Genomic DNA, 21,861 nt, shown 5'->3' with positions numbered 1-21,861 from the left:
CTGCCCCTGTTCTGATTTCTCCACCTTTCTGTAAATGTGAGCTGAAACGAGCCGTTTCAGTTTTCAGTGTTTTTCATACGTCACAACGACATCCAGTCTGTAACGGAGTCAGAGCTCGGAGCTTGTTCAGCCCATAGACCAGGGGTGTCGAACATGTGGCCCGTGGGCCAAAACCGGCCCACCAGAGGTTCCAATCCGGCCCGTGGAACAACTTTGTAAAAGGGAAAAAATTTAAGAGAAGACATTAGCTGCAATTTTTCAAAAAAAGTAACTATTATTTCAAATTTGTCATCTGGGGGTCGCATAAAATCATAGTGCTGACGGAGCACACCTGAACGGCACTTTTTTTCTCAAAGTGAGAAAATAGATGACTTGCTGTTTGCATAATCTGGTTGAAATCATTAAGACTTTTTAGAGCACTTTAAGATGATCAACTAACTACTAACACTAGCACTACACCCCTGCATACAACACTGTCCAGCAAGCAAACTGTTCATGCTGGAGCTGAGGAGTCCAAAATAATCAACTTTACCTTGTTCATTATTATAACCTCTGTTCTTTTGCTGTAAACATTACACTCTGTGTCAGGTGAATGGGTAACCTGTGTGTTTGGTGTGTTCGCAGCAAGTTTCAGGGCTTAAATAGTAAAATATTCAGCCCACTATGAGACTCATCATGGCAAAAAATACAACAGCTGTTTTTGTAGAAAGATAGTTCATTGAATGTAAACATTTTCAGAATGTACTTTTTTAGAGTATGAAATTTAGAGTTGTCATTATTTATAGGGTTATTATGTTATTATTTTACTGGTCCGGCCCACTTCAGATCAACTTGGGATGTATGTGGCCCCTGAACTGACATGAGTTTGACGCCCCTGCCATAGACTGTATAAAATACAACTCAACCCCTCCTCTGTTTTTCATTCCCTGCACACGTGTGTGCTAACAAGGAGCTTAGGAGGGAGGCATGCTAGTTGTAGGCTGTCTTAATAAACACAAAGGTCGGTTTTACTCCCCACGTCTGCAGATTTGAAGATCTAGTGGATGATTTTTATTTATCATGGAAAAGTGCTAGCGCTAGTTAGCATAGCTACAAAGCTACATGTCGTAGCTGTAGCTGTGTGCCAAGACACACGTCGACATACTGACAAATAAAACAACAAGAAACACTAAAGGTCCAGAAAGGTCCTGCTGCAGGCGCCTCTCCGTCAGGATCAGATTCTGGATCAGATTCAGAGGGTTGAAGTAACGTGATCTCTGAGCAGCCGTGTATATTCAGCCAACATGTAAACATTAGATCAACGTGCTGGAGAGCCGAGGGCACATCCACTTCCTGAGGGGGCGTGGTCAGAGAGAAAACCGACCATTCTGAACAGGGCTGAAGAAGAGGGTTTTTCAGGCAGACCAAAATCTGATTTCTAAGTGTTTCTTTGAGCATAAACTTTAAAGCCATGTTTTGGGGACCTCTTAGACCAATATATATTGATGATAAAAGCGCAATATGTCACCTTTAAGTACATCATCTTATTTTCTTGTAAAGGTTTAATATTTTACTGTTTTATTATCTTAGAAATGTATTTTATTTTGGTGAGTTTAATTTCCTGTGTTGAGTTTTAACATCTTATGTTTTCCTCCAGTGTTTCCTCATCAAGATATCATGTGAGCGTTTCCTGAGTTTGTTCAGCAACTTCTTTTTCATTTTTCATTTATTTTATTTTTATTGTTATTATGATTATTGATGCATGTATTGTGTTTTTAACCTTAGGATTGACGGGTGGGTTTGGAGTCGGGGCTGGGGTTGGGATTAGGATGGGGGGGGGGGGGGGGGGGGGTCTTTTTATTTATTTTTTTATTATTTATTCTATTTCAAGTTGTTTTTATGTACAGCACTTTGTGTTACAAAGTCATTGTATGAAAAGCACTTTATAAATAAAGTCTGATTAATTGACTGATTAAGGAGTGGGTCCACTTCAACAGAGGCCACCATCTTGCACCGCCATATTGTAATTAGTGAGTAGCTGCATGAAGAGCACCAGTTGGAAGATGAAGAAGAAGATGAAGAGAGAGGTTGTTATGCGCAAAAGAATTTGTATCCAGTCAAAGTTTAGGATTTTGGGGAGGCACCAAGGTTGGCCAATCAGATTTTAACGGGGGCCCTTACATACCTGGCCACCCATATGGACACTTTGCATTTACTGTTTGTGTGTGTGTGTGTGTGTGTGTGTGTGTGTGTGTGTGTGTGTGTGTGTGTGTTTCACTGCTCTGCCTCTTTCTTGAACCAGTCAGTGACAGCTTCTAAATCATCACACCTTGAAGCATAAATCTACACGAGGGTCCTTCAGCAGCTGTCAGCACGCACAACAAGCATCACATGGATACCTTTCAGTTTCAGAGCTGAAGCCTGAAAAGCACCTCAGAGATGCTTTTCAGGATGACTCCACCGGTACCAAGAAACTCTGAAAGAATGAATCTGATGACACAAATACTTCTAAGATTTTTTTTTGTAAACTCAGTAAACATTTTTGTAAAGAGCTTTATGACTCTGGTTTAAGTCTTCTGCAATATAGCATGATATTTATGATCTAATTTAGGGTCCAATATCTATTAAAATCGGAATAAAGCAGGTTATGCTTGAGGCTATAGTGACCTGTGGTTAAAATGTCACTACTAAGGTGACATTTGAACAGAACAAACAGAGAGGAAGCTGCTAAAATGCCAAACTCGTCGTTCAAGAGGGGTTCATAATATATAGATGGATGATGTAATAGTGGCCTTGTGCATTTCTCTGACACATTAAAGCTCCAAACATCCAATTTCACAGACTGTTTTTGAAATCAGCAGACAAATACATAATTCCCAGTTGTTTTTTTCCATCTGTTATCTAACTGATGTGAAGTTCTGCAGCTTCACGCAGTAGCACCTTTCATAAAAGTGAAATATGGAACCGGTCTGATGAGCAGAAACTATTTTTCCCCTGAGGTGAACACTGCGGCATCTCTTTCTGCCCCGCCTGCTGTCTCTGTCCGTCTTTGAACATGCGGCAAAACAAGCTCAAACACATGCAAACTCCTTCAGCCTAACCCAACAGTACACCAGTGGTTTGTTCTTTGGGAGGAATTGTTATGCAATCCAGTCTCAGCTTTGTTGCTTAGTTTAAACGTTTGACCATGACTTTACATCGTCTGGAATCTTTTGCTTCAAAGATTAAACCTCATAAATTGTTCCCCTGATCATCTTATACAGTTTCATTTAGTCAAACTTCAGAAATACAGGTTTCACTGCACCCTCTCTCTGGAAAACTGTATTTACAATAAACACTGTCACTTAAAAACTGATCACAGCTTCTGCCTTCAGTCTTCAAACCGCGCTGGGCCTGCAAGTCTCGACAAATCCCTGTCATGGTTCAGAAACACTTGAAAGAGGCTGTCAGCTCGAGGAGTGTGCTGTTCCACTGCTTAAAGGGTTGTAATTCAGGCTGAGACTGACGTTTAAGATTATCACTAATGCTCATTCAGTTGCGTCAATGTCAACCAGCGTAATCCAGTATAACACCTGATTCTAATGATGTAATTATTGCATATTTTATTTAGGGATTTTATTCTCTATATAACCCTGAATCAATTTGTACGGACGCTCCTGAAGTCCTTAAAACTATATCTTTTTATATTGTGTGCATAAGATACAAAATATTTCTTTTTGGGACTTCAGGAGCTTTGAAAATTTTAAATTTGATTATTGTTATTACCACATGCTAAGTAAAGCTAGGGTTGGTAGTCACAGAGAACTAGTATGAACTAGCTCCTCCGAAACGACACCCCCGCTCACATGCCGGGCGCCGCTGATTCACGGCCATATGATGGTGACTGATTCAAAACCGGTGTTATCGCCCTACTGGTTTCCACGCTAACTGGTTTCCATGATCCAGCTGTGTTGTATTTACTTACAGGCAGGCGCTGTGTTCTGCTTCAGACACAAGATTCACCACACATTTACAAACATATTAACAGAAGTTCTGGGGTCTCATCTCACATCTGCTGCAGCAACAATGTTTGGATCAGTCAGTAAGTGCATCACAGCTACTGACAAGAGTCATTAAATATGTCAAAATAAAGTATTTTCAAACATAAGCAGAGTTGGATTCATTCCCACGAGAGCAAAATGTGATTAATTCAAGAGACCGTCACATAAGCTCGTGAGCCACAGAGATCACTCTGATTTATTGATTCTGACAGGTATCAATCAGGTATGTCATCAACCAGGTCACAGCCAGGGAACATGTTGGTCTGTGCCCACCTGAAACAACTGGTTTCCTTTAGTTCATATCAGGAAATACTTTAGTTTTCTCCAAACTACGGCCTTATTAACCTCTGAACTGCAGCACACTACTACACCTTACTCTGTGACAGGTACATACTTTATAACGGTGACCATCTAACCCACAGAACTCGGTTAAAATACACCTTTAGATGGTTTACAGGGAGCCGTGGGAACACAGTGCAGGAGGTGTTTTCAAGTCATGTCTCATTTAGAGTCTACTACAGGAAGAATAACTCAGGTGAAGGAATCGCTTTATTTTGACATATGTAATGACTCTCGTCAGTAGCTGTGATGCACTTACTGACTGATCCAACCATTGTTGCTGCAGTAGATGTGAGATGAGACCCCAGAACTTCTGTTAATATGTTTGTAAATGTGTGGCGAATCTTGTGTCTGAAGCAGAACACAGCGCCTGTCTGTAAGTAAATACAACACAGCTGGATCATGGAAACCAGTTAGCGTAGAAACCAGTAGGGCGATAACACCGGTCCTCGGCACATGGTTTGTGTTTTGCACAACGTCAACTCATGTCTCTCTCAGGGGTAAGAAAACACCAAAACATTCTCATAGTGAAAGTTAAAAACACAAACAAACATGAAATGTACGCTTTGGAGGAGGCGGGCAGAAAGGCAGGACAGGATTTGATTGGTTTCATCATTTGGCTCCTGATGGCAGGGATTGGTTGGTGTTTTCCCAGGTTTACTCTGGCTGTAGATAGCAGCTTTTTTTTTACCTCTTTTTTTAAGAACACAAAAAGTGGATCTAAATCTGACTACCAACCCCAGCTTTAATGTATGAATATGTCATGGTTTGGCTGTGCTTGCTGCTATAACTCTAAACTGCTGCAAACAATCCATTGCCCTGTCCACAGGTACTGTATGTGACTATGTTAGTAAACTATTTTCTTTATCATATTTCTTCAAATGTCTTTAAATGAAAGTTTTGACTCACCTGCTCTTTGCAGTTGTTGTTTGTAGTACTGCGCATGCGCCAACATGGCTGGCTGGATTTGTTTACGTCCGCCAGGTACTCTCGGATCTGCTACAGCTGCGGTATTCAGAAGGAAACCTCTCCGTTCTCCATCCTGATACCTCGGCACAAAGACGAATTTATAATACACTCAATAGTTGTTATTCACCGCTCAGTACACAGTTTAGAGAACGATATTTACCATTACCGCGCACTGAACAGGAAGGCTCTCTCAATACGCATGCGCACATGTACTTCTATGGTACGTGATAGACGACATACACGTTCTCGCCCCCTACTGGCTCGGCATGCAACTGCAGCTGTTTTTAACCATTTCTCCGATGTTGTGTTCAAAGCAAGCGGCAAACTCCGGTCTCAAACGATGAAGCCAATGCGGAAGTGCTATAAACTGCAATACTTCGAAAATCCGCTTGAGGCTCGCTGCAGAAACACCGGAAACCACATGTATATGAATGGGAAAAAAACGATCTTTGCAGCATTAATAAACATGTTTACATCCTGGTTCAAAAACCGGCTTGGCCCTACAAAGCTAATCTCTCTAATTGCACACACTGTACGGGGGGTGAATTTTTTTGTAACGTGACGGTTCAGAAGATATTAAGATTACGAGTTTTGCCCAAATAAGGATATGACTGACGTGACTCCCGGTTGGGAACGCACAGCCATTGGCTAAGAGGCTCACACTACGTCACACTCTGCCTAGTTTAGTTCCGCATTACCAATATGGCTGCTGTCGTCGATTTGCTTCAAAACAGCTCTCAGGAACAGATGGGTGACGTCACGGATACTACGTCCATATTTTATACAGTCTATGGTTCAAAGCAAGGCAGCTTTATTTGTATAGCACATTTCATACACGACGGCAACTCAATGTGCTTTACATTAAAATATTAAAAGCATTGAAAACATTAAGACAAGCATAAAAGAGTACAATAAAATGCCAAATATAAAAAAAAATAGAAAAGAAAAGGAACATTACAAATATATTACAGCTGCTCTTGGTAGGAATGGTGTTAAAAATGTTCCTTTTTTTCTGCTGGGTCTGGAGAAAAGGTCATAATACCCATCGTTACTCATCGGTAAGTAATTTGAGACTATTGCGAAATCTCTGTGTTTTTCAATGCCCATGTGTAAAGCAAAGTTATTATCCCCTCGTTCTCATTATGACGGACCAGTCATAGCTAATCTCCAATCCTCTGTCCTGATTGGTCGAGTGGCAGCCCCACTATGTCGCCCTGATTAGCTGGAAAGCCACTACTTCCTCATAGAACGCGCACAACGCTCTTTTGTGGGCGAGTTACGGAAGCAGAGAGGGGAGGGGTAGTGTTAACATTCCAAATCTCTCACTGATGTTTATCTCACGACTACCAACAGCAGCTTTAAGAATGAAATGAAATTAGCATTTAAAGTGAGTTAAAATGAGCTAAGATAGGAAGGCAGTGTCAAATAAAAAGGTCTTAGTCTTTGATTTAAAAGAGGTGAGAGTTGGAGCAGACCTACAGCTTTCAGGGAGTGTGTTCCAGATATGTGGTGCATAATGACTAAACACTGCTTCACCATGTTTCGTTCTGACTCTAGGGACTGAAAGCAGACCAGTACCTGATGACCTCAGAGGGACGAGGTGGTTCATAAAGTAGCAGCAGATCAGCAATGTATTTTGGGCCTAAACCATTCAGTGCTTTATAAACCATCAGCAGGATTTTAAAGTCTATTCTCTGACAGACAGGAAGCCAGTGTAGAGATCTAAGAACTGGAGTGATGTGGTCTACTTTTTTGGTCCTTGTTAGGACTCGAGCAGCAGCATTCTGTATGAGCTGCAGTCGTCTGATGGACTTTTTAGAGAGTCCTATAAAGACCCCGTTACAGTAGTCTAGTCTGCTAAAGATAAATGCGTGGACCAGTTTTTCTACATCCTGCTGAGACATAAGAGAAGGGGAAATTCAAAAACTCCTCTCGTTGGATTATTTTGAAGTCAGAGAAAAAAAAGTTATAGAAATATATGTTTTTATGTGGACGTAGCCTAAATGTACCTGCTTAAAGGCTTTAGAAATTATGGCTATAATAAACATCTGAAAGGTATTCTAGTTGTGATGATCTAAAAGCTTCACTGATAAAAACACTTGGAGGACAATGTTTGCTAAAATCCAGAATTTTATTGATCTCATGAAGAGTCAAATGAACAAATAGTTACAGATGCTTTAAAATGGGATATTGACAAACCAACACCCTCCACCAGTGATTATTATGATACATTACAAATACTTGGATTAGTAATAATCTGCTTGACAGACAACATTTTATCACACTGACATAAACTTGTGAAAACAAAGTTAAAAAGTGTGTTTTTATGTTTGCAAAAAGCAAAACACTTGACATTGACATACGATTGACACCAGGATATATGAGGATCAGGAGTAATACAGGTATGAATGTAAAAGTTATTTTGAGCGTATACAAAGGATGAACAAGTCATTTTATAGTTCAAAATCTCATCATATTACAGAGTAAAATAAAGTCCATTATTTGTGCAATAGTTACATTTTTCATTTTATTACAAGCAAAGAGAAAAGTGTCAGCCATCTCTTTGCCAAAGGTTCATCTATAAACTTCCTGATTCCTGCAACTGGCAAGGCTCAACACATGTTAAAATGCCTCATGCTTCACAGAACACAAAAAGTTTAGGATAAAGTTAACATTTGTAGATGAGTCTTAACATTTTTAATATGCACAATGCTAAAAACGTAGCTTTACTCCCCATCACCACACAATGCTTACTAAACGGTTTAATGTCCTCTAGTACTAAAGTCTTTACAGAGATCCAACGTGTCAATCCTGGGAGTCAAAATCTACAGTTAGGAGGGAAATGTCCTTTTCTTACAAGAAAAGGATCTTTATTCAAAAGTGATGTAACAACATTTATCAAAGTGCCAGATTCACATGCCAATCACCAGTCAGTGAACTACAAACTGTAGCACTGGTGACTTTATGTCAACTAAACCTGGGAAAAGTCCCACTAGACAGTCTGTATTTGGGTTCCTGCTTTTAAAAACAAACTGGACCCTTAAAATCGGCACAAAGAGCCAAAAAGTTTCTATACAGTTACACACGTTAGGCTTAACATCTGGATCTCAACAGACACACTGACTGAGGACAACTTGTTACTGTAATGTAACAAACAATGGAAGTTTCACAGAAACCACCTAATGGGCACCTGATGCTTCTGTGCAGGCTTCAAGAAAACACCTGATTGCAAGTCAGGCATTTTCACCACACACAGAACCTCAGATGCTTTACATAACAGGCCTGAACTCGTGCTTACAAAGAGCAGAAACTCTAACTATGGTCTCTCTTTGTGACAAGATCAGGCCGGAATCAACACAGAACATTACTGTCGGTTTCCGAAAAGCCCTGCCGGGCCGATGTACCACGTGGGTCAGGCGAACCTGGGCTGCAGACTCTGACTCCCCTGAGAAAGAGAAAGAACACAGAGTTAGACATTGAAGGTCTGCATGAGGAGTGTTTCTGCAACTGTGTCTCTATTTTAACTTCTATTGTATAAAATATGTCTACTTCTCATCATAGTAGCTAAAAACAAACTCTGAGGATTTGTTGCTGCTTGTAAGGACATAATAACTCAAGAAAGCATCTTATTGGTCATAAAATTTGTATATGCACCCGAGTCATGGATGAGTCCTTAACATTTTGAGTGTCCTAGGTTTTAATGCAGTCTCAATATCACTAAGAACACCATGTTTTTGCCATATTTTATTTTAGTCGCCATATTTTATTCTATTTTATTTTATTCTATTTTATTTTATTTTATTTTATTCTATTTTATTCTATTGTATTATATTGTATTCTATTTTACCTTAATCATTGCTATTATTATTGTTATTATATTTTTAACTATGTTAGTACATGATTGTATTCCCCTGTCCCGTGTTGTAAGCTGCTGTAACAAAAGAATTTCCCCCAATGAGGGACTAATAAAGTATGTCTTATCTTAAAACTATTGCTGGATCATAAACAGATGTGAAGTCATCAATCAGTGCAGGATTTAACATAAAAGCAAACATCTGTTAGATTTCAATGTACCATTAAGGTAATCCTATGGTGTACTTCACCCCCGTGTCATGCACATGTCAACATGTTTGCATTTCACCTTTTATTTGAGCAAATATAATTAATCTAAAGTATGTGTATATTAGCCTGACATATAGTGTGTCATTCATTTTTATCATGCGGTCACCACGATGTCAACCCCAGAAGCAGCTTCAAATCATACCTAAAAAAACACATCTGCATCTCACTGATCATGTAAGAAGCAGACGTGATCTGACGTCTTCTGATTTCATAAACTTAGTTGACGTGAAGTGATCAGATGAGATATTTAAAGACTTTCAGGTTTGTACATCAAGTCTTTTGTCCTGCAGAGTGGAGAGCTATTACAGGTTCAATCCCTTTCTCCAGCTGGAAACAAGAACATATGCCGTCTGTTGCACAAGCAGCCACGATGGCTTTTTAGACATGGAGTTAAAGAGTCCTTCTGGGAGAGACATTCAAACCCTTAAAGGCTCTCTGTTGAAGTACTTGTGTTGACAACCAGAACATCTAAAAATAGACCAGTCAAGTCAAAAACAAAGCTGACTGACACTCTAAACGGCTATAAGCTCTAAACCTTTGAGTCCGCTCACCTTCATCATGCAGAAGTGACGGCACCACTGTTCTGCGTGACACTTCAAAAGCATACCAGCATACCTTACAGCAGCGTTATCTATTATACAACATGGCTCAGGGAACAGAGGCTTCAGATGTACAGGTTCGCAAACACACACCAGGTACAGGTTGTTTGCTGAGATCTTAGTTGACATTGACTCATTATTTGTTCAGGATCTTTAGGATGTGGAACGAAGCCAACGAGTTAATGTGCAAACACGCGACCTGACATTATTAGCTCTGTTTAAATGTCACAGAGAGTGTTAAAGCTGCACAACATGCTTTGAAAAACAAGCAGCTTTCCCTTGATATGGCTGCTTCTCTTTCAATATGATTACTATTAGACATGGACAATTAACTGATTCATCTGTTTATGGACGGAAAGATGATAAAAGGTCAGTCATCATTTTGGTGATTTTTAAAGCAAAGATGTCAAACATTTGTTGATACGAGCTTCAATTTGAGTATTTTCTTCTGTTTAATGAGAAAATGTACAAGTTTTGGACTGGTGGTTTTACAAAAGTTTTACATGGTTTTACATTTGGAGATGTTACTTTGTGCTCTAGTAACTGCTGCAGCTCCAAATGAAGGCATCCAACACTGTAATCATAAGGAGGATTAAAATCTAAAGATATTTCAACCATTGAGTTGTGTCCTACCATGGTATGAAGGTAGCTGCCCATCTGCAGCAGACACTCCAGGGTCTCCATCATCTGCTCCTGGTGCAGCCTGTGCAGCCTGGTGTAGTTTGGAGATGTGCTGGTCTCCAGGTCTCGCACTGTCGCTTTCAGAGCCACCGAGGCACACTGCAGGACACTCATACCTGAGACACACGCAGACAGTTGGATTACTTAACATCGTGTTTGATTTTGACACTTAATGACAGCTTGACCTTACTTTCAGATGGTAACTGGTGATGGAAGTGAAAGCAACTACATTGGACATCAAACTGTGTTGCAGCTTTTGGAGATTTTTTTATTGCTATTTAAATAAATATATTATATTTTATATATATTTATTTTTGCATAGCTTCATTTTTATTAATATAAGATAACTGCAGATTGTTTTCTCTGACATTGCTTTTACATTTTTATGCAGATAAAATCCTAATCTCCTTCTGTGCATACCTCAAACTAATCTGAGATCCAAAGGAGACTCTTCCAGGTCCGTGTTTGGTTTGAGGTTTTTTTGCAAGCATGGCTTCTGACTTTGTAACAACCCATGATATTTAGCTATAACAGCTGGTTTTAAATTATTTGCAGAGCTCATTTTATTAAGTCACTTTGACAGTTTGGCTTTTTTCAACTCTATTAGATTATTAGATTAAAAAATGTACACAAATCCTGTTGATCATCATTGTTCAAAAGCCTCTGAGATCTGAACACATCACAGTACTCACCAGAGTTATCAGCAGCTTCAACGTCAACGTACACGCCATCCATCATCGTGTTTTTGAGGACCTTTAGAAACAAAACAAACAAGTTAAAGTCCACAAACACACAGTGTATGCAGCCGGATAACAAAACCAACATCAGATCCTGGTGTCAGTTTGTTAATGAAGAACCAACTGGCACCCAAATGTGAGGCTAATACGTCCCTAGCTGAAATATCTCTGCGTTAAAGTTCAGCATCATTAGAGAGGAGGTCGCTTTGGAGAACAGGTGTCCCTTTGTCTAATTCAGTCCCTTAATTCAGCCTTTAGCCAGTGTTTCTTTTGGTGCCTTCATGCAAACACCCAAAAATGAAGTTCAAAGTTCATTGCAGCCTTTAAACTACTCTGTAAAATATCTTAGTCAGTAATAATCCTGCATTATATTACTTTTAAGTTATCACTGATGTCTGCATTCACTTTATCTGACTCGTCAACCTCAGAGTCTCGTTGAGTGGGAAACAGGTTGGTTTACAAATATCGGCCTGCCAACGCGTATCAGCCGTCACGTCAACTGTAGAGCTCTGATGTCAAGACGTTTGCCAAACCCTTGTCCATAACTAGTCGCTTCTGGTTCCAGAAAACCACCACGACAACGCCCAAACCGCTAGGCTTCAAGAGGACCATCTACTAATGAGTGGGCAACGTCACAGTGGACACACCCATTATTTATAAACTATGTGAAGGACACACAGCTCAAAAGGCTTGTTTTAGATATGCTGAGGTGCAGAAAGCAGTCCATCAGAACCAGAAGAAATATGCTGCCTTATTCATGGACACACTTTAAAGTAACATGGGTGTAATTTTTCAGATGCTTTTGGTCGAGAAGATCAACAACCAGAGAGACTGTAGTCCACTTCCCTGAGACTTCTCCTTGTGAAGTGTGCCAACTGAGTCTTAGCAAGTTCCAAACGCCCTCAGCCATTCACTTTGATTTGAAAAGCAAGTACGAGAACGCCGCGTACACTTACATGCACTAAACTGCGTAGTTGCACAATATGTTAATTGGGTTACGCCCGCTTCATTTGGCGTCTTGAATAATGCTTTTGTAATGGAAGGAATTTAAAGCACACAAACCTGCTGCCCTCAGATCAGAGACAGACGGAGGGGTTTTCTGACTGTGCAGCGAGATGAGTCTACTGGTGAAGCTTTAATCAAACTTTAGTTTAAAACAGAGCTGGACATTTTTCTCTACCGTTGATTACCCAGAATTGTATTTTAGTGAGGGTTGCACATGGATAGGAATGGGGAACATACATTCTTATTGATACTGATACCACGATCGAGACTCCTTAGTGATTCAAGTCTTTATTAATCCGACCGTCAATATTTTCAGCTAACTAGCTTTTATTCTGCTGATTTAACACTGATTTAAGATTTGAACACTGAATTTGTATTTTAACTAACAAAACTTGCTACAACGTTTTGGCATGATTACTGCGTCTGCTTTGACTGCTTTGGAGGCGAGTTATTTCCACACAATGACCATCAAAAGTACAGCATTTTGGTTCAATTGGACGCACAACGCTGATGTATTTTTCCCCCATGCAAGGAATTATTTTGCAACCTAAATTTAATTTGGTTCCTAATCTTTCTGACAAACTTAAGACGTCTTCGCACATTCAGCCATCCTTGTAATCAGGATTCTTCTTTGTTTAGTTAAATACTTGTTGGCTTGCAATTTAATTTCACTAAAACTTTATTGGACGATCAGTGCATCTTTGTGAACCAGTGGTTCCTAGGATTTGATTCCTTGGCTCCTTCTCTCTATATCATCCTAACTCTCTCTTTCCACAGTTTTCTCTCGTCTCTTGTTGTCTGTTCGACAAAAGGAAGCCAAATCCAAATGAATGCAAACACAGCTAATTGCACAAAGTGAAGCAGGTTTCTGAATACATGTTCTATAAAAAGTTCAAAGGCAGATGGTGACACCAAAATTAAAGTGCACTGCTTGATTGCCCTTTAACGCCCCCCGTACTGCGCCTCTACTCTGCTGTGACACATGGAGAGTCACAAAAACACGGATACAGGAAGACACCCCGCTGTGCCCTCACTGCTTCTGTGTTTTGAGGAAAACACAGTCTGCGTGTGCTTTGACCTTAGATGGTTTCTTCACAAACTGCAGAAAAACATTTCACTCATCAAACATCTGCTGCATGTATCTGAGAGACGCAATAAAAACGAAGACAGAGAGCTTGAGAGCGCAATAACAGGTTGCACAAGTCGCTGTTCAGCCCAACCTGTGAAAACTTGAAGCAGCTGCTCTGTTTCTGCACAACTACAGTACGAAATGATCTCTATAAACTGGAGCATCACATCTCCAGTAAAAGTACATAATGTTCCTTAATGATCCTCTTTGTTTGTGTTGTTTCTGCATGAGTCATTCTTCAGGCAGACGAAATCATCAAACAGGGTCAGACACATGACGCCAGGGGAGAGCTTCGTGTTCAGCACACACTGGGTAACCACAGATTGACACGAGATGACACTCGGAGTATTTATTATATTGACAAACCGGCTGTGTTGGTTTTTGTCAGAGCATTTAATCTGGGTGGTTCAAGATTCATCTAATAACTCCAATAAAGATAAGGACCTCGCTGACATGAGGGACAATAAACATGCACCCAAATAACCTACAGGATCAGAGGAAACTGAATTTGTCGCAGCTGATCATTTGTGACATACGGTGTCATGTTTCTGATATTTGAGCTGCAGACGAGGAGATGTGAGGAGGTGAAAACAGAACGGTGAACTGGTTCTCCCAGAATCATGTGTTCTAACTTTATTTGTCTTATGGAAATGTTTGAACCTATAAATCAACCTTTCCACACCTCGCTTCTATGTTGCACCTTCTTTCTTTTCTTTTTTAGCAGTATGTATTTCACAAACTACAATATCACGTAATGACAAACATTTGAGAAGAGAGAAAGACTCTGACCTCCAGGACTCTGACGTAGCCTTTCTCAGCACTGAGGTGGAGGCACGACTTTCCTGAGTTGTTCGTCTCGTTCACGTTGGCCCCTAATCGGATCAGATCTGCGACCATCAGGTGATGGTTGTGCTGTGCCGCGTGGAGGAGAGCAGTCTGCGAACAGAGGCACATTAACATTAATCAATAGGGTCGGCCAGGGCTGACACAATGTGAACACAAAACATGACTTTGAACACTCTGCAGGATGTTTCCTGCTCAAAATCACATCTAAGAGCTGAAATCATCTGGTCAGTAGTTCAGATGAACCTGCAAGAACTGTCTGGTATGAATCTTTAGCATCAACATTTTATGTGAAGACCCCCTTTAAAAAGGAACCAAGGCTCAGTGAGAAAATAATCTTTAACTTCATGATTAAGGATTAAATATTATCAATATATATCCTGCACTGCAGAGAGTCATCTTCTTTATTAGGTTAGAATAAAGAGTAATATAATATTCTTTTAATATCTGCTGTATGTGTGTTTATAGATCTAAATATGTACAACTTATTTCCATGCATTTATATATTGCATAAAAAAATATATAGTTTGTTCCTTATTCACTGCATATGCTTCCTAACTAATAAACAGTACTTGATAAGTAATGACCTGCACCAAGATGCTCTGTTGTTGTTTTAGTTTTAAGTTTTAAAAGCAAACTCAAGACCTGAGTTTTATTCTTATAACAGTTTTGTTTCACCTTACTTTATTTCTTTACCTATTAATTTATTATCTAGTTAAATTTTTTGTGACTTTTTATTTTATTTTATTTTTAGTTATCAAGTATATCATCTTATTTTCTTTAATGGTTTAATATTTTAGTTTTGTACTATCTTGTTTTTCATTTATTTATTTATTTTATTTTCATTGTTATTATTATTATTATTATTGTTGCATATATTGTGTTCTTAACCTTTGATTGTGGGGTGGGTTTTGGGGTCGGGGCTGGGGTTGGCTGGTTGGGATTAGGATGGGGGGGGGGTATTTTTATTTTTATATATATTTTTTCTTTTTTTTTTAATTTATTCTATTTTTAAGTCGTTTTTATGTACATGTATGAAAAGCGCGAAAGTGTAAGTTGTGTATCTGAAGCTGCTATTACAATCCAATTCCCCCCTGGGATTAATAAAGTACTTATCTATCTATTTAATCTGAAATCTTAGAAATAATCCTTCAAGTAGAATATACCCAGATTTCAAAAGAACATTCACTGTAAACTCGGGAGTCATAATAACAGAATATATACTCAGAAATAAAACGTTTATATGTTAACTACAAGTTAGAATTATTACCATCCCCTCAGAGTCTTTGAGGTCCAGCCTGTTCAGTGCAGCCATCCTCTTGGCGATGGCGTATCCCAGCGCCCTCTTCCCGACACACGCCACTTTATGGAGCGCTCTGAGGAAACAAGCACAGTCCATGTTTTCAGACAGCTCCCTTCTTCAAAGTGAAGGTGTTTACTCACAATCTGCAACAGGTCTGAACCTGTGGTAGTGTAAGTGTAGATAGTACAGGTCTTTAATAAACCGCGTTGGGAAAGTAGGACTTTAATGTAAGAAGCCTGCAGGCTCGTCAATACAAGACAGGAAAAAAAGAAACAGGTGTTGATAATTATTAAGAATCATCTGTGTTCTGTTCAAAGATGTCTGTAAATCATGACAGTGTTACTGTCTTTACTTCATACACAAGGAGCCAGAAAATGAACCAGACCAACAGGTTTCAGTTCACTGACTTCCATCAGTCCCATTAATCCTGCAAACGGTGAATGCAGAAGAACATTTAATGGAAGTGTGGGCCATCATGTTGCATTGTGGGTAATGTAGGCGTTTCGGTTTTGACAATAAAGATGACAATATATGTGGACATAAAAAGAAACATCTACGATCGGCAGCATACGTTTTAAACACTTGAGTTAAGACAGCTGTCCATCATAACGTGCATGATGCTACATGTGCAGACTGGTAGACTGGCTTCATTTGAAGGTCAGAGTTATTCAACTGGCAGACACAATGGATTCCTGTACATTTAAAGGCACAGTACAACATTTTGTGATGCTCCAGATGTCTGTACGCTCCCTGCTCCCTCTGGATAAACACGTTCAGGAGTAAATCAATGATCTTCCCTTCAATGGGGTAATGGAGGGTAGTTCTGTACAATACTGACACACACAAACTTCATATTGCACCAGACTTACGTCCTGCCCTGCTCATCGGTGGACAGCAGCACAGAGTCAGTGATGTGTCTCAGCTGACTCTCCTCTTTCTGCAGCTGTGTGAAGAAGAAAGCCGAGCTGTCCAGGTTCCAGTCCTGGTTCAGGGCATCAAACCAGCCTTCCCCACTCCCTCCGTCTCGTCCCATGTGACCTGCGCTGAGGGGCTGGGGGCTGGTGTACATGAAGGCAGGAGGGGACAGGGCCTGCTGGTATTCTGCCGAGCAGGGGGAGTAGCTCATGCAGGACTGAGGGCTGGGGATCATTTCATCGGACTCGTCACTGTTGTATCCTGCACCTTAGAAGGAAAATACGACACGTTATTACTGGACTTATTGAGGTTTTTAGTTCAGGTTAAGGTGAAGATTTATCTTCATTACTAAGTATTTTATATTTATGACAACTTATTACTGTTATCTCCTAATTTTAACTTTGAAATGAGTCATTTTTAGCATCACTGAGTACCGTTCCATCCATTTCAAACTAAATCGATGGAACAAGAGTTTAGATAAGACGAGTCCCTGGCTGATTCACCTGAACGCATCAAGTACACCAAACACAACAAACATCTTGTGAAGCATAAAAAGACAGGAACAAGAGAGACAATCAACCACCAGGGGATGGATTTTAGTAAATGTGATGTCTGTGATGGACTGAACTTATATTTCAGCACAATGTTTTTAATTTAAAGTCTCCCAAAGTCCCATATAAGCCTTCACTTTCAGTGACCTTTGCACAGAAACAGCCCGTGGAAATCGTCAGAGCGCATTCAATTTCTGTGCCTTTACTTCTTCGCTTTTATATCCTGACAGAGGTCGAATCAGTTCTTCTATTTTAACAAGAGTATTTTCTACAACTATCTATAGTCCCTTTTAAACAGCCAGTTCAAGAAGGGACTGTTGCGCCTCTTTTGTGCCTCCAGGTCTGTGTTACAGATACGAATGCAGGAGTGTAGGGAGAAGGGAACCTTGAAAATAGAAAGTGTAATGAGTTTTCTGCCTTTCTTTGTTTCCAGATGACTTCTAAGTTTAGGGTTAGTGAACAGTTAATTATCAAAAGCATCAGTAGCAGTAGGCTAATTTTTTGCAGACCAGCTAAATGAAGCCACATTAAATCACTTTGAGGGACAGTGGGGGTCGTGAGTCTCTGGCACCTGTATTTTGGGGGTCGCAGGCTGAAAAGTTTGGGAACTCCTGCTTTAAGCCACTAATCATCTGAACTCTGTGAAATGCCACAAAGGGCTGTGAAAGGCTGAGCAGCTGTACAATCACGTTACAGCCCTGTGGTATAAATCTTTGTAGAAATGTGTTTTTAACTCTTCAAACGAACATGTGATCAGGTGACTTACCGGTTGGAGACCCCTCAAGAGACACAGCAGAGCTTGGGGAGGGTATAGACCAAGGAGAGGAGCTGTAGGTGTTTCCAGTCCTGAGATCCTCCTCCAGAACCTCCACGATAATTGCCAACTCCTCCAGGCTCTTTGTGGGGCGTTTTCTCTGAAAGCCAAAGACAGCAGAGGTATGCAGAGTTATTTAGAAGCTGCTCATAGCTGTCATGTGATTTACAGAGTTCCATAAAGCCGCACGGAGCTTGTGAAACCTTCTGGAAGGACCCGGGGTCTGTTTTGAGAAACTCACCTTGGCAGTTCGTCGTCCTGTGCGAGTTTTGACTCGTTTCTTTTCTCCTGTGGTAGACAAAGTCAAGTTTAAGTTTGAGACAACTTCACTGCATGTTTGTTCTCACTGAGGTATCAGGCTTAAGCCAAACTGGTGTGCTGCAGGATTTTGTTCCTTCCTGGGGATTCTTTAGCCACACTTCCTCTGTGCGTATCTGTAGTTAGGGCTGCACCTGACCACTGATCGTGCCAGTCTGACTGAATTGGCTTTAACTATTGACCTTGTGTTACCTAGATGTTGATCAGTTTTCCATTAGTGCACACTGGAAAATCGAATATCACTGAATTAAGAATCATGTTTAGCTAGTGAACTTATATTATCAGAAAATCAAGAAACACTGATTACCAACATGAAACTGATCTATTCAGTGTTTTTACTGGTTATAAAATCCCCAGTTTTTTTCCCCTGTTTTGAAAAGGAAAAAACTTACACCCACAAACAAGCTAAGGATGAAGCCCCTCCTGACATACGTCTGTCTGTAAAAGGCTCAGGAGAAACAAACTGAACCTGCTTATTCAGTATCTTTACTATATGTAATCTATTGTTCTAGAGGAAGGTTAATCCATCTCATATGTAATACTAAGGGATACAGCCCTCATTAAAATAAAGCTCATTAACTTTAAAAGAAGGAACAAAAATCTACATCACAGCAAAACGACCAACACATATCTGTCATACTGACCTATGACTGTTTCTCTGTACATCTCCTGTAAAGACACAAAAAACAAGATGCATCAGTGTGACTCCTCTTCATTAGACAAACATAATAGAATTTATAACTGAATATTTTATGTATCAAGGACAAAAATAAACTATTTTAAGGGTTGGTTAATTGAGACTCTTGTTTGCACCTGAACATCTAATCTGGGACCCTTTCTTTCTGCAGAGCAGTTTGTCCTGCACACAACATATCCAAGAGTAAAACCTAAGATTTCATTATCCAGCTGTACGTCAAACTTCTAATTTTGAAACCATTGTTATTCAATTTTTGAGGGCACATTTTTTACTCAATCTTAGTTCAATTGAAGTCTTCAAAATCTACTATTCTAGTCCTATGTGAACCTAAGAAGTGTCTCCTCAGTTCGATCCACCATCAAGCTAAGTTCGGTGGATTTCCAATGATGAGCAAACCTTGTATTTAGTTGCTTTAGTTGAGTGTGTACAGCCAAATAACTTTACCTGAATATCTTCAGGATCCCGGCCTTGAGCCAATCGGATGTTCCTCAGAAGATCCCTTACTGGCAATTTGACGCGGACTCCCAGATAGACTTTTTCACTATCATAGGGGGAACATCTTGCACCTGGTGAAGAAAAAAAAAATTATGAAACAAGGCAGCAGTAGACAAGCAACTCCCATGTTCCAGCAAGGTAAAATAACTCCAATAATTGACAATGAAAAGAGCAATGTAACTGCTTATTCTTGTTCAAAAAAGCATATTTTACAGGGTCCTCTCTGCTGTGTTATTCTAATAACAACCCTTTTGATGAAGCTGCTTGATGCAATTTCAGCAGGGATTATAATGCAGCTGTTACAGCCAGTCTAATGGCTGCAGGCTCAAGCAATCTACTCTAACAAGTCCAAAACATAATGTGCTTATTGATTATTCAGACACTACATTGCAGGAAAAATGGTTAAACCTGTTTACCTGCTGCAAAACAATCCTAAAACAGTTGAAACCAACATGTTATTTACAAAAAAACCAATATTAAAATAGACCAAGTAAAATAATTTCCCTGTAAATGACTTTATTTGAGACTTAGACTGCTAGTATTGGTGAATCTTGATCTTATGAAGGCTGTACTTTAGCTGGCGTTAGTCATAAACAAACAAACTTGATCTTTTCTTTAAAATCAGCCCTTATCTCATGGGGTTGGGAGTCCTCTTAACTTTACAATCATGATAACTCAATAAAGTAAAACAATATAGGCTACCCAAGAATTTGTAGGTACAGTAGGTTTTTTTAGTGCATTTTAATCCATTTAAGAGTACAATTTATTAATAATAACACTTTGTTAATCAAAACAACCTCATTTTTGTACATTTTAAAGAGAGATTTGATGAAACTTGGTAGCAAACTTTCACTCACTGTTCCTTTAAGTTATGCTTTGAGGCGTTCAAGTGCCAAACGTATCCTCGTTTAAACCAATTCAAATGCATTCATAACAGCTGTCAACGTTATTTAGGATATGTTTAATATTATAAGTCTGACATATTCTGAATAAAAAGTGTCACAAAAAAATCATCTTCGTCTAACAACGTTTTTATAGTCTGAAAATAACATTTCAATTCATTTTAAAAGCTCAAAACACACAAACACTTGAGCTGGTAAAGTCGTTACCTTTTTTACCACCGCCCAAATCCTGGCAAGTTGAACCCGGAACAGGTGAGTGTATCTCGGTGAAGCCCGCCGTGGTTTGGCCTGGGAGAGGAGAGAGCCCAGCAGCTTCATCCTCTCTCTCTCTACGCTTGAACCGTCCTCTCATTTTCTCTCTGTGTCCAAGGAAAAGTTAAAGTGAGCAAATATAAATTCAGTCTTCCGATATGAAGAGTGAAAACATGAATAACACAGACCTGAGTCCTCTGGCTGTGTGAGTTGGCTTCTGCTGCTTCCCTTCAGAGCTGAGTCTGCGCACCTGTCTGTGAGTCCAGGTATCACTGACACTTCAGTCTGTACACGATATTTAAGAAATGTGACACTGACTGTACCTGAGATGAGAATACCACACCTTTAGCTGAAGGGGATGATCAGAGAACGCCCACGCAGGAGAATTACTGTGTGATAGAATGCTGAACTATTCAGAGATGTTGACTTCCTTTATGTTCCTTTGTCATTGAATTATGTTCAGAAACTCAACTCCAACAGAAAGGTTAGATAACCCTGGGAGAGATGCATGCCTGCTAAACAAGTTGTCATTCCTTAAATATCAGTAAAAGGACGCACTGAATGTAACACTATTTTAATTGGCACTTAAAGTTGCTTTAGTTGGTTTATGCAAGATCATTCAAAAACAATGATGTCCTATTTCTCATGTCCTTGCATGATTTGAGGTTCTGATCAAAACTAGGCAACATATTTTGACTGCGATTGTTAAAACCCATTTCTTGGCATCCACCACGCTTTTCTCAACACTATAAGCACAAAACCTAATTTAAACTGAAAACACAATGCTCAGGACATGAAGCTGGAGAAACAATGTTTATTGTTCACAGTATGCAAAATTAATTTTGCAAAAAAAGAAAAAAATCCTCTTTGAATATAGCACTTCTATCCAGTAAAAAATAAAGTAAACACAAATATAAATGAGAAGCACATGACAGTGTAATCCACAAAATCAAACTGAAGTGCTCTCAGTATCTACAATCATTCAGCCACAGCATCAGGTCTACAGTCATGGCCAAAAGTTTTGAGAATGACACAAATATTACATTTTCCCAAAGTCTGCTGCTTCAGGGTTTTTAGGTGTTTTTGTCAGATGTTTCTCTGGTATAATGAATAATGAATACTAATTACAATTAGAAGCATTTCATAAGTATCAAAAGCTTTTATTGAGAAT

At 39.6% G+C, this 21,861-nt stretch overlaps 1 protein-coding gene and 1 long non-coding RNA gene across 4 annotated transcripts in view; both read right to left on the bottom strand.

Moving 5' to 3' along the window:
• LOC117825407 overlaps nt 1–5,572 on the bottom strand; it is a 35,714-nt gene extending 30,142 nt beyond the window's left edge. For all 3 annotated transcript variants that reach the window (XR_004633842.1, XR_004633841.1, XR_004633840.1), the window contains exons 1-2: nt 5,488–5,572; nt 5,268–5,407 (exon numbers count right to left, since the gene is read on the bottom strand). This is a non-coding gene — a long non-coding RNA (uncharacterized LOC117825407). The remainder of the gene's footprint in view (nt 1–5,267; nt 5,408–5,487) is intronic.
• Nucleotides 5,573–7,439: 1,867 nt separating this feature from the next.
• On the bottom strand, nt 7,440–21,122 carry zgc:113279 (uncharacterized protein LOC553749 homolog). Its single transcript, XM_034701289.1, has 13 exons — nt 21,034–21,122; nt 20,879–20,944; nt 20,646–20,797; nt 19,486–19,607; nt 18,989–19,013; nt 18,268–18,314; nt 17,979–18,126; nt 16,616–16,928; nt 15,714–15,819; nt 14,390–14,536; nt 11,422–11,482; nt 10,682–10,845; nt 7,440–8,772 (listed from the first exon to the last, which is right to left on the bottom strand). Exons 3-13 carry the CDS (start codon nt 20,788–20,790, stop codon nt 8,740–8,742), a joined length of 1,311 nt encoding a protein of 436 aa, XP_034557180.1. The 5' UTR covers nt 20,791–20,797; nt 20,879–20,944; nt 21,034–21,122; the 3' UTR covers nt 7,440–8,739.
• Nucleotides 21,123–21,861: the final 739 nt, after the last annotated feature.

The sequence above is a fragment of the Notolabrus celidotus genome, chromosome 14 (assembly GCF_009762535.1).
Source record: "Notolabrus celidotus isolate fNotCel1 chromosome 14, fNotCel1.pri, whole genome shotgun sequence".
In the NCBI taxonomy this organism is placed as follows: domain Eukaryota; kingdom Metazoa; phylum Chordata; class Actinopteri; order Labriformes; family Labridae; genus Notolabrus; species Notolabrus celidotus.
This window is presented reverse-complemented; position numbering and strand designations above follow the sequence as displayed.

Bases quoted from the DNA above. Each gene is read 5' to 3' on its own strand.
- zgc:113279 (XM_034701289.1), bottom strand. From the start codon at position 20,790: ATGAGAGGACGGTTCAAGCGTAGAGAGAGAGAGGATGAAGCTGCTGGG. The intron at 18,127-18,267 runs GTGAGTTTCTCA...TTTGGCTTTCAG, and splicing joins CAGGACGACGAACTGCCAAG to AGAAAACGCCCCACAAAGAG. The intron at 8,773-10,681 runs GTAGGACACAAC...TCTCTTTCTCAG, and splicing joins GCAGCTACCTTCATACCATG to GGGAGTCAGAGTCTGCAGCC.